We start from the raw sequence: 17480 nt of genomic DNA, 5'->3' as shown, positions 1-17480 counted from the left end.
TTTTTGGAAGGTAAGAATTAAGAAAATAAGCATAACAGATATTAAAAATAATGTATGGAGTATTATTTACTTTTTAAAGTCATATGTAAGAGAAGTAAATGTTCTGTTTGATATTTTCAACTGTACATGTAAGGATAGGGGTAATGTTTGTTGTTCCAAAGAAACTCACCTCATCTGGACATTTCTGTTGGTCCAACTAGTGTGAAAGTATTAGTAACTAGGTTTCTTCAACATTTATTAGATTCAATCATATTCTCAGTAATGAAGATGTTTGAGGAGAAGGAATTTCTCTGAGTCTGGGTGATTGGGGATTTTTATCACTAATAGGGACATGATGAAATGGAGCTTTTTTAAAAAAGGTTTTAAAATAAAAATCATGTAGAAGAATGGAAGGATAGCACCCCCCAAATTCTTCAAATTTTTTAGCATCTTTGGATAATGGTCAGATAGTCTAGCCATGTCTGGAAGCTTTACTTTTTAATCTATTTTCTGTTTTAGATGGAAATTTAACTTTTGAGGCAAAACTTTCTCCTGGCGATGGTCCTGCACATAGCAGCTTTCACTTCTTTATTTCTCAAGCTGTAGATGAGAGGATTCAACATGGGAATCACTGCTGTGTAGAACACTGCCACCACTTTATTGAGATCCAGAGAAAAAACTGTGCCTGGCCTCACGTAGGTAAAGAAGAGAGTCCCATACAAGATGGAGACAGCTGTGAGATGGGAAGAGCATGTGGAAAAGGCTCTGTGCCTCCCATGAGCAGAGCGGATGCTCAGGATAGAGATGAGGATGTAACAATAGGAGATTAATATAGTCAGGCTGCTGATGACCAGTACAGTTCCAGCCACGATGAAAACTAGCAATTTATTGATCCGCGTGTCAGCACATACCAGAGATAGAAGCGGGGACATGTCACAGAAGAAGTGATTGATAATGTTGGAACCACAAAAGGGAAGTCGGAAAGCAGCTGTTGTGTGGGTCATGGTGTTCAGAAATCCAACAGCGTAGGGTCCGACCACCAGCTGTATGCAGAGTCTGTGGGACATGACGACGGAATACAGCAATGGGTTACAGATGGCCATGTAGCGGTCATAAGCCATGGACGCCAGGAGAAGGCACTCGATGGCCACAAAGAACCCAAAGAACCACTGCTGCAAGGCGCAGCCCAGGAAAGAAATGGCTTTCCTTTCAGCGAAGAAGTCTCTGAGCATCTTGGGGCCAACCACGGATGAAAAGCAGACATCCGCAAAGGACAGGTGACTGAGAAAAAAATACATCGGTGTGTGCAGGCGGGAATCTATCCGGATGAGGATAATCATGCCCAGGTTTCCTGTCATGGTGACAAGGTAAAAAAGAAGGAAGAGCGAGAAGAGGAAGCCTTGCACATGCGGATGGTACTTTTAGCCTGTGAAAATAAACTCTGTGATCCTTGTATAGTTTTCACCAGCCATTGGTTAGCTCAGTCACTAGAGTGAGGGAAAAAAACAAGAAATTTATTGTGCACAAAGCTTTAAATTACTTAGAAGCATAACATTATCCATAAGAAAAGAAATTGCAGGTTTTCAGTTTGGGAACGTTGGCATACAAAAGCTAGAATGAAATGCCAGCAAATCAAATACAGTTCTAAAGAGTAATATGCCTTAAACGTTTTAGAGAGAAAATTAGGGTTTAACTAGGAGTTTGTTCGACATTAGAAAACCTATAAAATATTTTGAATGTTAGTCAATCTTATTTCCCCATAAATCCATTTAACTCATCTTGAACTTTTGAAGATATAGAGAATCAGAAATAGGTTTAAAAAGTGAGTTAAACTTACATGGCAGTGAGTTCCTTTCTTCTTTAGAAAATTAACATTGAAGTACAAACTGTGCTCTTTTTTCAGCATGCCTTTCATCTTCCCACCCAGACCTGTGCCTTTGCACAGAGAGGAAGTCCAACTGTCTAGCAGTCACTTGGTCGTATTCTTAGATTTTCCCCCAAGGAAATAGGAAGATTCCACTCTGAAAAAAAAAAAAAAAAATCTCCACATGAATTAAGATTTTCAGAAGTAGTTACATCATTTTTTGTTCTGAGAGAATTTGTTTCCCTAAAGTATGCCATACCTTGGGAATTTTATTAAGAGGAAAGTAAGTTAAAATGTTATTGCTGCCTCTAAATGCTTTTAAAAATCCTCTGGGATCAAAATATTTGTTTTCTGTGTTTGAATCCTTTTCTTACCTCCTTCTTTAGCTATTTACAGAGTAAACTTCAGAGTAATGATGACAAAATTTCTGGAACTGTTTATCTAAAGTTCATTATAATAGAGAATTTTCCACAGGATACCTTATTTGACATTGTGATCATTTTAATTAGTGTCTTTTTCCAATACGGACAAAAAAAAATCACTGAAAATCAAAATGTGTGAAGAATTTCTACTGTATATACAGATTTTTCCATGAGAAATTGGGAGATGTTTCACTGAAAAAGGCAAATCTAATGCTGCTTTGGAACTTTACCAGCCATTTTGCCAATTTCTAGTGAGATTGAGCAACTTTGCAATATTTTCAGGACATTTATATAACCAATAGTTATTCAAGCGTTTGCCCACATTTTTTCACTAGATTGCCTGACTTGTTTAAAAAATATATGGTAATTATTCATGTATTTCAGGTATACCAGCTATATTCACTGTAAATACATCTTTCCTTGGTGTGTCTTACATGTTTATGCTCTTAAAGGCAAGCCTATGGTCTCAATTTTAATGTGGTTTAGGGAATCAATATTTTCTTTCATGTTTAGTATTTTTGTAGCTTATTTTTTTAATTTGCAACCACATATCACAGAGATCCTCTCCCGTATTATTTTCTAAATGTTTTAATCCCTTCCCTTTCACATCTTGATCTCCAAATCATCTTGAGATGACCTTAGTATTTGCTGTGAAGTAAGGGTAAATGATCACTTTTTTCCCATGCAGATCCCATGGATCCAATACCATTTTTTCAAATCTTTTCTCTCCTCAGTATCAGTCAGTTCAGTTCAGTAGCTCAGTTGTGTCCAATTCTTTGCGACCCCATGAATCACAGCATGCCAGGCCTCCCTGTCCATCACCAACTCCCAGAGTTCACTCAGACTCATGTCCATCGTCGTCCCCTTCTCCTCCTGCCCCCAATCCCTCCCAGCATCAGAGTCTTTTCCAATGAGTCAACACTTCGCCTGAGGTGGCCAAAGTACTGGAGTTTCAGCTTTAGCATCATTCCTTCCAAAGAACACCCAGGACTGATGTCCTTTAGAATGGACTGATTGGATCTCCTTGCAGTCCAAGGGACTCTCAAGAGTCTTCTCCAACACCACAGTTCAAAAGCATCAATTCTTTGGCACTCAGCTTTCTTCACAGTCCAACTCTCACATCCATACATGACCACAGGAAAAACCATAGCCTTGACTAGACGAACCTTTGTTGGCAAAGTAATGTCTGTGCTTTTCAATATGCTGTCTAGGTTGGTCATAACTTTCCTTCCAAGGAGTAAGCGTCTTTCAATTTCATGGCTGCAGTCACCATATGCAGTGATTTGGGAGCCCCAAAAAATAAAGTCTGACACCTTTTCCACTGTTTCCCCATCTATTTCCCATGAAGTGATGGGACCAGATGCCATGATCTTTGTTTTCTGAATGTTGAGCTTTAAGCCAACTTTTTCACTCTCCTCTTTCACCTTCATCAAGAGGTTTTTTAGTTCTTCTTCACTATCTGCCATAAGGGTGGTGTCATCTGCGTATCTGAGGTTATTGATATTTCTCCTGGCAATCTTGATCCAGCTTGTGCTTCTTCCAGCCCAGCGTTTCTCATGATGTACTCTGCATATAAGTTAAATAAGCAAGGTGACAATATAGAGCCTTGATGTACTCCTTTTCCTATTTGGAACCAGTCTGTTGTTCCATGTCCAGTTCTAACATATACTGCAGTGTAATTAACCAACATAGTCACCAAAACTGGCAGAAAGCATGACAAAAAATACATAAAACAAAAATTCTAGGGTATTACTAACTACTTTTATCCTTCAAAGTTACTGAACTAAAATTAAACGCATTTTTTGTTGTTCTTTAATTTTTTAAATTAAAGTTTAAATACATTTTAAAGAAAGTCTTTAAGAATGACAAAGTGTAGATCTCAATAAGTCTTATACTAGTACAAAAACATCATTTCTTCCCCCATTTTTTTGATTTGTTGCCATGTTCCAGAAAACAGAACACAAAAATATGGCTGAAGGAATATTGTAACTGGAGAAAATAAAAGTATGAGACCAAATTATGAAGTCACAGGTAATGCATTGACTCTTCATGGCTGTTGGTGCATTATCTGTAAATATAGAACTAATATCCTGCGTATGTCACAAAGATCAATAAATAATAACAATAATAGCTAATACTTTATTAAAGAACATGGAGATATTCTGTACTTCATATGCACAAAGCATATGATTACAGCAGCAAAATCCCAATAAATTATTACTATGACTAAAGAGTATAGAGGATATAAAAGGCCTTGGGAATAAATGTACACCAAACATGAAGGTAATATTAGAGAGTGCTATGGTTACATAGTTTCTGAATATCTCACTTTTTTCAGGTTTATTGATATATAATTAACATAATATTTTATTAGTCCAAGGTATACACCATAATTATTCAATATTTGTGTATATTGCAAAATGATTACCCCAATTAGCTTATCAATCACCTAACAGAGTTCTGAATTTCATTTCTCATGATGAGAATGATTAAAGGAACAGTCTTTTGGACTCTGTGGGAGAGGGAGAGGGTGGGATGATTTGGGAGAATGGCATTGAAACATATATAATATCATATATGAAATGAGTCGCCAGTCCAGGTTCGATGCACGATACTGGATGCTTGGGGCTGGTGCACTGGGACGCCCCAGAGGGATGGTACGGGGAGGGAGGAGGGAGGAGGGATGAGGATTCAGGATGGGAAACACATGTATACCTGTGGTGGATTCATGTTGATATATGGCAAAACCAATACAATATTGTAAAGTTAAATAATAAAATAAAATTTTAAAAAATCTTCTCTCTCAGCAACTTACAAATATAAAATACAGTGTTGTTAGCTATAGAAACTGTGCTATATTTTACAGCCCCAGAACATATTTATCTTATAATTGAAAGCTTTAAACTTTTGACCTTAATACATTTTTTAACAGTCTATGTTTAAAGAGTCAAGGTCAAGATTACAGACGAGAGACCGCAACACACTGTAAGGAAAATGAAAGTACTGCTAAGTCACTGCTATGATTACAACATTTACTCAGGACTTAACAAGGAACTTCTGATATCCTAGTCATAAATTTTTTTATATGATAAGAATATTTTTAAGTCTTGGGATTCAATAATCTACTCTTTTAAGTTTAAAAGTTCTAAAATCCATCCCTACTGAATCAGAAATGAGAAAAACAAAGTGAGAAAATTATAACCCAAGACATTGTATGACTTGTCAATGACCCAAAATCTCAACATAAAATAAAGATTCTCTATACCCAGCCCATGTGGTTACATCTTGCATTCAGATTACTCTCAATCTGTAGTATAAATGGTGTTCCAGTTTATTTACCCATAAGAAACTTCTTCCTTTCTGAATGATTCTTTTACTTCCTTGTTTCTCAGGCTATAGATAAGTGGGTTCAACATGGGAATCACTTTATTAATATCCAAGGAGAAACTGGAACTTGAACATACATAGATGAAGAAGAGTGTCCCATAAAGGATGGAGACAGCAGTCAGGTGTGAAGAGCAGGTGGAGAAGGCTTTCCCCCTCCTGTCAGCAGACGGATCCTCAGGACAGTGATGACAACTAAATGTAGGAGACCAAAATGATACGGCCACTGAGTACTCCTGGAGCTCCAGCCAAGAGAAAAGTAAAACTTCATTGACCCGTGTGTCTGCACATGCCACGGAGAGAACATGAAGAAGGTCACAGAAGAAGTGATTGGTGATTTTTGGACCACAGTAAGGCAGGCAAAAGGTGAAGGTTGTGTGGATCATGGTGCTTATAAGGCCCTCGATATAAGGAGCTACCACCAGCTGCCCACAGACTTGCTGAGACATAATTAGTGTATACAACAGGGGCTTACAGATGGCCATATGCCAGTCATATGCCATGGAAGCCAGGAGGAAACACTCAGTCACTACACACTGACCAAAAAAAATAAAAAAATAAAAACCAGATCTGGGCAGCACAATCAAAGAAAGAGATGACTTTTTTCTCCACAAAGATGTCAGTTACCATCTTGGGACCAGTGACAGAGAGGAATAGATGTCCACAAAGGACAAGTGGCTGAGGAAAACGTTCAGGGGGCTGTGCAGGCGAGGATCCATCCAAATGAGAGTAATCATCCCCAAGGTTCCCAGAAAAGTGCAACATAGACCAAGAGAAATATCACAAAAAGAACAACCTGGAGCTGGAGGCGATTTGTCAAGCCCGTGGAAACACACTCAGTCACCAGAGTTTCATTTTCCATAATCCATTTCTCTGAAAGAGAGAGATCTTTCTTTGGAGTCAATTCATAATTGGGTTTCCTCATTTTAAAAATGAATGAATCTTTTATCTTTTTTACATTTACAGGGTAGATCGAACGACAACACTCCTGACTTCTACCTCTGAGTGGTCATCCATCCACTTATTGTTTGCATGATATTAAGTCACTAAACCTCAATTTCTTCTTGATTAAAACAGAAATTTTTGAAGAGAATCATAGATTTTAGGTGTAGAAGTAGCTTTTGGAGATTATCTAAAGCAATCCTCTAACTGTGCCAGATGACATTTCTAAAAATCCCTGCCTTTGAACCAAGGATATTTTAAGACATGTTTCACAGATAAGGTATCATGTGCATTTGATTAATTCAGGCTGATAGTTCTCACTCTCACCCTAGATAAAGACTGTAAGAAATATAATTTCCTTGCTAATTTCTTCAGATTCTGGAAAAAAATGTCAGCGTGTTCTCTAAAAGATAACTTCTGAAGTCTAAGAAGGAATGCAAGCTCAGACAAATGAAGTTGGCTTTCAAACAGAGTTCAAAGTCCTCAGCAGTGTCTACTCTGTGATGCCTTCTCCGAAACACCTGTATTCCTCATATTATTAATGCACATGCTGATTACTTTATCAAACTCCATTCTCTTTTCAGCCCATTAGAGAGACTAGTTCTTAAACATTCAATAGGTGCTGAAATCAATTGTGACTTATCAGAATCTTGGAGAGAAAAATAATATCTTAAGCATGAAAATGACACACCTAGGCATTTATCCCCCTAAAAACCTATGCTGACAGAAAAACCCGGACAACTGTATTCATAGAAACATTATTCATAATGTCCAAACACTTGAAATAACAAAAATAATTGAACAAACTGTGGTATATCCATACCACGGAATACTATTCAGTAATAAAAAGAAACAAAATATGATACATGCAACAATCTGGCTGAGTATCAATAGTGGAGTTGATAAAATAAAAAACAATTTGAAAAGGCCATGTACTCTATGATTCCATTTATAAAACATACTCAGATGGCAGAATCTTAGAGATGGAGAAGAGATTGCTTGGGATTAAGAATGTTGGGAAGGTTACCATCTTTCTAAATTCCATATATATATGTGTTAGTATACTGTATTGGCGGAGAAGGCAATGGCACCCCACTCCAGTACTCTTGCCTGGAAAATCCCATGGATGGAAGAGCCTGGTAGGCTGCAATCCATGGGGTCACTAAGAGTCGGATACGACTGAGCAACTTCACTTTCACTTTTCACTTTCATGCACTGGAGAAGGAAATGGCAACCCACTCCAGTGTTCTTGCCTGGAGAATCCCAGGGATGGGGGAGCCTGGTGGGCTGCTGTCTATGGGGTCACACAGAGTCGGACACGACTGAAGTGACTTAGCAGTAGCAGTATACTGTATTGGTGTTTTTCTTTCTGGCTTACTTCACTCTGTATATTAGGTTCCAGTTTCATCCACCTCATTAGAACTGATTCAAATGTATTCTTTTTAATGGCTGAGTATTACTCCATTGTGTATATGTACCACAGCTTTGTATGCAAGACAGCAAAAGACACACAGATGTATAGAACAGTCTTTTGGACTCTGTGGGAGAGGGAGAGGGTGGGATGATTTGGGACAATGGCATTGAAACATGTATAATATCATGTAAGAAATGAATCGCCAGTCCAGGTTCGATGGATGTACAGGATGCTTGGGGCTGGTGCACTGGGATGACCCAGAGGGATGGTACGGGGAGAGAGGTGGGAGGGGGTTCAGGATGGGGAATGCGTGTACACCCGTGGTGGATTCATGTTGATATATGGCAAAATCAATACAATATTGTAAAGTAATTAGCCTCCAATTAAAATAAATAAATTTAAATTTAAAAAATTAAAAATTAAATTAAAAAAAAAGAATGTTGGGAAGGAGGGTGGTGATGTTACTATAAAAGGATAACACACAGGAGATCTTTGTGGAGATGGAATAGTTTTGTATCCTGATTGTGCTGGTGGTTAAATAAATCTACATTGAGTGCTAAAACAATACAGAATTATACACATAACATACCAATGTCAATTTCCTGGTTTTTTTATTGTACTATAGTAGTAAACGGGAGAAGGCAATGGCAACCCACTCCAGTACTCTTGCCTGGAAAATCCCATGGGAGGAGCTTCGTAGGCTGCCGTCCATGGGGTCGCTAAGAGTCTGACATGACTGAGCAGCTTCACTTTCACTTTTCACTTTCATGCATTGGAGAAGGAAATGGCAACCCACTCCAGGTTGGAGAATCCCAGAGATGGGGGAGCCTGGTGGGCTGCCGTCTGTGGGTTCGCACAGAGTCGGACACGACTGAAGTGACTTAGCATAGTAGTAAACTGGGGTAAAACTGAGGGAAAGGTACATGAGACCTCTCTGTACTATCTTTGAAGCTTCCTGTGAATATTTATTTCAAAATAAAAAGGTTTTAGAAAAAAAAATGAATAGAAAGTTAGAGGAAGGGGAAGTGAGTATAGCACCAAAAAGAAAAAGAAAAACTGGAGAAGGGAGGTACGCATTTTGGACATGGAAATAATCATGGTGATGCCAGCAACACAATCACACAGAAATATTAAGTGCAGTGTGTGCAGCAGATGTGTTGACAGAAAACGAATGCCAGTGTTCCCTGGTAAGACACCTTGAAAAGGATTTTACTTAACAGGAAATTAATGAAATAAAAGCAACAGACCTCCTGTGGTCTCAGAGGCAATGGAGCTCAGATGGAGGAGGGAGAAGGGTTCAGGATGGGGAACACATGTATACCTGTGGCGGATTCATTTTGATATTTGGCAAAACTAATACAATTTGTAAAGTTTAAAAATAAAATAAAATTTAAAAAAAGAAAAGAAAAGGCCTGGAGGGGTGGAATTTTAGATTAGTCAAAAAATAATACCTAAGTAGTGACATGTTTCTTTGTAAACACAGAACTCATTTCAGGTCATTTATACTTATGTTCGCTCTCACTCAAAGATGGAAACAAAGCATTTTAAGTGTCAAAATAAATTAAGGTGATAAAAAAAAATCTATGAAGATGTAACTAGAATATTCTCCTCTGTGATCTCAACCAACTCAAATTACTATGTGAAAACAACAGTTTTTGACAGTCAAAATGCGTATCACTTTATTTTTCCCAGCCTTGCCCAGATAAAATTTTCCAGTTCAGAAAACTCATGATCTTTGGATATGAGTAGCATAAGATGTAAGTTAGCTGATTCAGAGGTTTGTTTTCTACATATAATATTCCAGTATATGTAATGTGAAGAAATTAAGACCCAGAGAAACCAACCAAGGTCTCATCATTCTAACATTCTATGAGCCCATATGTCTTAAAGTGCATTCACCATCTCTATGCCAAATACAAAATTCAAACAAAATGTACATTCAAGTTAGGTCATTTAAACCAAAAGACAAAGACGAAACGTTCTATTTCTACCAAATTATCCTTCATAATAAGCTTAAAGATAATGCTTTCCTAAGCTTCTAAACTCATCTTCCACGTCTGGCTTCCTGATGGCACTTTGGGAAATTTCCTAAAAAGGAAACGAAAAAATGCCCTACTGTGACACCCTAGAGGGGTGGGATGGGGTGGGTGGTGGGAGGAAGGTTCAAAAGGGAAGGGACATATGTATACCTGTGGCTGATTCGTGTTGATGTATGACCGAAACCAACAGAACATTGTAAAGCAATTATCTTTCAATTAAAAATAAATTAAAAACAGACATGACCAAAACTAGTTATGGCAAAATTAATTATGAAATTAACATTCCCTCATATGAAAATGAATTACTCTACAAATGTAGACATGCCATTTTTCTCTCAGCTTCTTCATGTTGACTAGGAGGATAGATAATATTCTGATACCATCTTGAAACTTGGACCTTCTTAACGGTACTTTAGTGAATTCATTGACTCAATTCTGCAAAACCCTCACCAGAGGATTTTCTAAAGAGCTGTTGTGTAAATTAGCAATAACTCCCACAAGGAAATGGAAGCTCAGGAGATCAGGCCTACAGGGAAGAAATTAAAGTTATTTTATGAGAAAATAGTTTGGGGACTTTGAATCAAATGTACTTGCACAAAGTAAAACTACACCTGCATTTGGGTTGAAATTCCAACTCTGAACCTTCAACTACCACATAATTATCACCAGCCCTTGACATTGTGCAGTTTGAGGGTGTAAGATAAAGTCTTGCTTCAGAGAGATTATAATCAGAAGGGGAGTCTGAGTCCACAGCAGCACTAAGGACCCCAAAACTGGTTTGTGAGCTAAACTAAAAGGGTGGGATCATTGCAACAAAAGTTTTGGAAATAGTCTCTTGGACATAAGCAATCTCAAAAGGTGATTAAGGTATTCAGTTCAGTTCATTTCAGGCACTCAGTCGTCTCTGACTCTTTGCGACCCCGTGAATCGCAGCACGCCAGGCCTCCCTGTCCATCACCAACTCCCAGAGTTCACTCAGACTCATGTCCATCGACTCCCTGATGCCATCCAGCCATCTCATCCTCTGTCGTCCCCTTCTGCTCCTACTCACAATCTCTCCCAGCATCAGGGTCTTTTCCAATGAGTCAACTCTTCACATGAGGTGGCCAAAGTACTGGAGTTTCAGCTTTAGCATCAGTCCTTTCAATGAACACCCAGGACTGGTGTCCTGTAGGATGGACCAGTTGGACCTCCTTGCAGTCCAAGGGACTCTCAAGAGTCTTCTCCAACACCACAATTCAAAAGCATCAATTCTTTGGTGCTCAGCTTTCTTCACAGTCCAACTCTCACATCCATACATGACCACTGGAAAAACCATAGCCTTGACTAGATGGACCTTTGCTGACAAAGTAATGTCTCTGCTTTTTAATATGCCGTCTAGGTTGTTCACTTTCTTTCCAAGGAGTAAGCATCTTTGAATTTCGTGGCTGCAATCACCATCAGCAGTGATTTTGGAGCCCCCCCAAAAATAAAGTCTGACACTGTTTCCACTGTTTCCCCATCTATTTCCCATGAAGTGATGGGACCAGATGCCATGATCGTAGTTTTCTGAATGTTGAACTTTAAGCCAACTTTTCACTCTCCTCTTTCACTTTCATCAAGATGCTTTTTAGTTCCTCTTCACTTTCTGCCATAAGGGTGGTATCATCTGCATATTTGAGGTTATTGATATTTCTCCCAGCAATCTTGATTCCATCTTGTGCTTCTTTCAGCCCAGCGTTTCTCATGATGTACTCTGCATATAAGTTAAATAAGCAGGGTGACAATATAGAGCCTTGACGTACTCCTTTTCCTATTTGGAACCAGTCTGTTGTTCCATGTCCAGTTCTAGCTGTTGCTTCCTGACCTGCATATAGGTTTCTCACCATCGTGATTATCTGGGGCAGTGGCCAAGAGGAGCTACTCCACATCCGAGGTTAGGGATGGTGGACGAGAAGAGCAACCTCACGTCCAAGGAGTGGCGGCTGTACGGGCGCAGGAGGACCAAGAGGAGCTACTCCACATTCAAAGTCAGGATGGGTGACTCATCCAAGGTAAGGAGCAGTGGCTGTGCTTTGCTGGAGCAGCCATGAAGGGATGCCTCACATCCAAGGTAAGAGAAATCCAAGTAAGACGGTAGGTGTTGCAAGAGGGCATCAGAGGGCAGACACACTGAGACCATAATCACAGAAAACTAGCCAATCTGATCACACAGACCATAGCCTTGTCTAACTCAATGAAACTAAGCCATGCCCGTGGGGCCACCAAGACAGACTGGTCATGGTGGAGAGATCTGACAGAATGTGGTCCACTGGAGAAGGAATGGCAAACCACTTCAGTATTCTTGCCTTGAGAACCCCATGAACAGTATGATTAAGGTATAGGTAAGTAAAAATAAGGTGGATTGATGGTATCTATGCAGCAGTGGAGTGCTAAAATTTGGACAACATCTTTGAAAGACAAAATCAGTACACGCTGTATATATGAAAATTTCAAAAACAAGAAAAATAGGATTGGACTCAAACTTCAAAGCATTTGAACACTTAGAGTAAAAAATTCTTACTCTAAGAAATGAAGAATCTTTCAAGGTATTACAGAAAACAGATAATATCTATTCACATAAACGTTGCCCCAGGACATCCATCTTGTCATTAGAGATGCATATTAGGCATCCCTCAAGAGGATGCACTGGTCATAACAAACACCCTCTTCAAACAACAAAAGAGGAGACTATACACATGGACATCACCAGATACTCTATACCAAAATCAGACTCATTATATTCTTTGCAGCCAAAGATGGAGAAGTTCTATACAGTCAGCAAAAACAAGACCAGAAGCTGACTCTGGCTCAGATCATGAATTCATTATTGCCAAACCCAGACTTAAGTTGAAGAAAGTAGAGAAAACCACTAGACCATTCAGGTATGACCTAAATCAAATCCCTTATGATTATACAGTGAAAGTGAGAAATAGGTTTAAGGGATTATGTCTGATAGACAGAGTGCCTGAAGAACTGTGGATGGAAGTTCATGACATTGTATAGGAGGCAGGGATCAAGAACATCCTCAAGAAAAAGAAATGCAAAAAGGCGAGATGGTTGTCTGAGGAGGCCTTACAAATAGCTGTGAAAAGAGAAAGTGAAAATGAAGTTGCTCAGTCGTGTCCGATCCTTTGCGACCCCATGGACTGCAGCTCGCCAGGCTCCTCTGTCCATGGGATTTTCCAAGCAACAATACTGGAGTAGGCTGCCATTTCCTTCTCCAGGGGATCTTCCCAACCCAGGGATCAAACCCAGGTCTCCCACATTGCAGGCAGATACTTTTACCATCTGAGCCACCAGGGAAGTCCCTGTGAAAAGAGAAGTGAAACGCAAAGGAGAAAAAGAAAGATACACCCATTTGAATGCAGAGTTCCAAAGAATAGCAAGGAGAGATAAGAAAGCTTTCTTCAGTGATCGATGCAAAGAAATAGAGGAAAACAATAGAATGAGGAAGACTAGAGATCTGTTCATGGAGAAGGCAATGGCAACCCGCTCCAGTTTTCTTGCCTGGAAAATTTCATGGACGGAGAAGCCTGGTAGGCTGGAGTCCATGGGGTCGCTAGGAGTCAGACAGGACTGAGCAACTTCACTTTCACTTTTCACTTTCCTGCATTGGAGAAGGAAATGGCAACTCACTCCAGTGTTCTTGCCTGGAGAATCCCAGGGACGAGCGAGCCTGGTGGGCTGCCGTCTATGGGGTCACACAGAGTTGGACACGACTGAAGCAACTTAGCAGCAGCAGCAGCAGCAGCAGAGATCTCTTCAAGAAAATTCAAGATACCAAGGGAACATTTCATGCAAAGATGGGCACAATAGAGGACTGAAAAAGTATGGACCTAACAGAAACAGAAGATATTAAGAAGGGGTGGCAAGAATACACAGAAGAACTGTACAAAAAAAAAGATCTTCATGACTCAGATAATCATGATGGTGTGATCACTTACCTAGAGCCAGACATCCTGGAATGTGAAGTTAAGTGAGCCTTAGGAAGCATCACTACAAACAAAGCTAGTGGAGGTGATGGAATTCTAGTTGAGCTATTTCAAATCCTAAAAGATGATGCTGTGAAAGTGCTACACTCAATATGCAAGCAAATTTGGAAAACTCAGCAGTGGCCACAGGACTTGAAAATGTCAGTTTTCATTCCAACCTCAAAGAAAGGCAATGTCAAAGAATGCTCAAACTACAGCACAATTGCAGTCATCTCATATGCTAATAAAGTAATGCTCAAAATTCTCCAAGCCAGGCTTCAACAATACTTGAACTGTGAACTTCCATATGTTCAAGCTGGATTTAGAAAAGGTAGGGGAACCAGAGATCAAATTGCCAACATCTCTTGGATCATCAGAAAAGCGTAGAATTCCAGAAAAACATCTACTTCAGCTTTGTTGACTATGCCAGAGCTGTTGACCTTGTGGATCACAATAAACTGTGGAAAATTCTTAAAGAGATGGGAATACCAGACCACCTGACCTGCCTCCTGAGAAACTGGTATGCATGTCAGGAAGCAACAGTTAGAACTGGACATGTAACAACAGACTGGTTCCAAATCATGAAAGGGTCTGTCAAGGCCATAAATTCTCACACTGTTTATTTAATTTATATGGAGAGTAAATCAAGAGAAATGCTGGGCTGGATGAAGCACAAGCTGGAATCAAGATTGCGGGGAGAAATATCAATAACCTCAGAAATGCAAATGACACCACACTTATGGCAGAAAGTGAAGAACTAAAGAGCCTCTCAGTGAAAGTGAAAGAGGAGAGTGAAAAAGTTGGCTTGAAATTCAACATTCAAAAAACTAAGATCTTGGCATTTGGTCCCATCACTTCAGGGCAAACAGATGGGGAAACAATAGAAACAATGATAGACGTTCTTTTTGAGGTCTCCAAAATCACTGCTGATAGTGACTGCAGCCATGAAATTAAAAGATGATTGCTCCTTGGGAGAAAAGTTTTGAGCAACCTAGATAGCATATTCGGAGAAGGCAATGGCACCCCACTCCAGTACTCTTGCCTGGAAAATCCTATGGACAGAGGAGCCTGGTAGGCTGTAGTCCATGGGGTCGCTAGGAGTCGGACACGACTGAGGAACTTCACTTTCACTTTTCACTTTCATTCACTGGAGACCGAAATGGCAACCCACTCCAGTGTTCTTGCCTGGAGAATCCCAGGGATGGGGGAGCCTGGTGGGCTGCCATCTGTGGGGTTGCACAGAGTCGGACACGACTGAAGCGACTTAGCAGCAGCAGCAGATGGCATATTAAAAAGCAGAGACATTACTTTGCCAACAAAGGTCCATCTAGTCAAAGCTATGGTTTTTCCAGTAGTCATGTATGGATGTGAGAGTTTAACTATAAAGAAAGTTCAGCTTAGTTGATCTATCCACAGGTGTGAGTGGGGTGTTAAAGTCTCCCACTATTATTGTGTTATTGTTAATTTCTCCTTTCATACTTGTTAGCATTTGTCTTACATACTGCAGTGCTCCCATGTTGGGTGCATATATATTTATAATTGTTATATCTTCTTCTTGGATTGATCCTTTGATCATTATGTAGTGACCTTCTTTGTCTCTTTTCACAGCCTTTGTTTTAAAGTCTATTTTATCTGATATGAGTATTGCTACTCCTGCTTTCTTTTGGTCCCTATTTGCATGGAAAATCTTTTTCCAGCCCTTCACTTTCAGTCTGTATGTGACCCCTGTTTTGAGGTGGGTCTCCTGTAGACAACATATGTAGGGGTCTTGTTTTTGTGTCCATTCAGCCAGTCTTTGTCTTTTGGTTGGGGCATTCAACCCATTTACGTTTAAGGTAATTACTGATAAGTATGATCCCGTTGCCATTTACTTTATTGTTTTGGGTTCAAACTTATACACCGTTTTTGTGTTTCCTGTCTAGAGAATATCCTTTAGTATTTGTTGGAGAGCTGGTTTGGTGGTGCAGAATTCTCTCAGCTTTTGCTTGTCTGAAAAGCTTTTGATTTCTCCTTCATGCTTGAATGAAATCCTTGCTGGGTACAATAATCTGGGCTGTAGGTTATTTTCTTTCATCATTTTAAGTATGTCTTGCCATTCCCTCCTGCCTTGGAGAGTTTCTATTGAAAGATCAGCTGTTATCCTTATGGGAATTCCCTTGTGTGTTATTTGTTGTTTTTCCCTTGCTGCTTTTAATATTTGTTCTTTATGTTTGATCTTTGTTAATTTGATTAATATGTGTCTTGGGGTGTTTTGCCTTGGGTTTATCCTGTTTGGGACTCTCTGGGTTTCTTGGACTTGGATGATTATTTCCTTCCTCATTTTAGGGAAGTTTTCAACTATTATCTCCTCAAGTATTTTCTCATGGTCTTTCTTTTTGTCTTCTTCTTCTGGAACCCCTATGATTCGAATGTTGTAGCATTTAATATTGTCCTGGAGGTCTCTGAGATTGTCCTCATTTCTTTTAATTCGTTTTTCTTTTATCCTCTCTGACTCATTTATTTCTATCATTATATCTTCTAATTCACTAATCCTATCTTCTGCCTCTGTTATACTACTATTTGTTGCCTCCAGAGTGTTTTTAATTTCATTTATTGCATTATTCATAGTGGGAGACTTTAATACCCCACTCACACCTATGGATAGATCAACTAAACAGAAAATTAACAAGGAAACACAAACTTTAAATGATACACAAACTTTACAATAGACCTGTTAGACCTAATTGATATCTATAGGACATTTCATCCCAAAACAATGAATTTCACCTTTTTCTCAAGCGCACATGGAACCTTCTCCAGGATAGATCACATCCTGGGCCATAAAGCTAGCCTTGGTAAATTCAAAAAAATTGAAATCATTCCAAGCATCTTTTCTGACCACAATGCAGTAAGATTAGATCTCAATTACAGGAGAAAAACTGTTAAAAATTCCAACATATGGAGGCTGAACAACATGCTGCTGAATAACCAACAAATCACAGAAGAAATCAAAAAAGAAATCAAAATTTGCATAGAAACGAATGAAAATGAAAACACAACAACCCAAAACCTGTGGGACACGGTAAAAGCAGTCCTAAGGGGAAAGTTCATAGCAATACAGGCACACCTCAAGAAACAAGAAAAAAGTCAAATAAAAAACCTAACTCTACACCTAAAGCAACTAGAAAAGGAAGAAATGAAGAACCCCGGGGTTAGTAGAAGGAAAGAAATCTTAAAACTTAGAGCAGAAATAAATGCAAAAGAAACAAAAGAGACCATAGCAAAAATCAACAAAACCAAAAGCTGGTTCTTTGAAAGGATAAATAAAATTGACAAACCATTAGCCAGACTCATCAAGAAACAAAGGGAGAAAAATCAAATCAATAAAATTAGAAACGAAAGTGGAGAGATCACAACAGACAACACAGAAATACAAAGAATCATAAGAGACTACTATCGACAATT

General features: G+C 39.2%; 1 protein-coding gene and 1 pseudogene across 1 annotated transcript; both read right to left on the bottom strand.

The window, feature by feature from the left end:
* Positions 1–506: 506 nt before the first annotated feature.
* LOC113904646 (olfactory receptor 1009-like) lies at positions 507–1451 on the bottom strand. Its single transcript, XM_027561768.1, is given in 1 exon segment — positions 507–1451. A coding segment is annotated over 1 exon segment (945 nt).
* A 4145-nt stretch (positions 1452–5596) lies between these two features.
* LOC113904645 lies at positions 5597–6511 on the bottom strand (annotated as a pseudogene).
* Between the last annotated feature and the right edge of the window lie 10969 nt (positions 6512–17480).

This window comes from Bos indicus x Bos taurus, chromosome 15 (assembly GCF_003369695.1).
Source record: "Bos indicus x Bos taurus breed Angus x Brahman F1 hybrid chromosome 15, Bos_hybrid_MaternalHap_v2.0, whole genome shotgun sequence".
In the NCBI taxonomy this organism is placed as follows: domain Eukaryota; kingdom Metazoa; phylum Chordata; class Mammalia; order Artiodactyla; family Bovidae; genus Bos; species Bos indicus x Bos taurus.
Note: the sequence above shows the minus strand (reverse complement) of the source record. Positions and strands in the feature narration are given on the sequence as shown.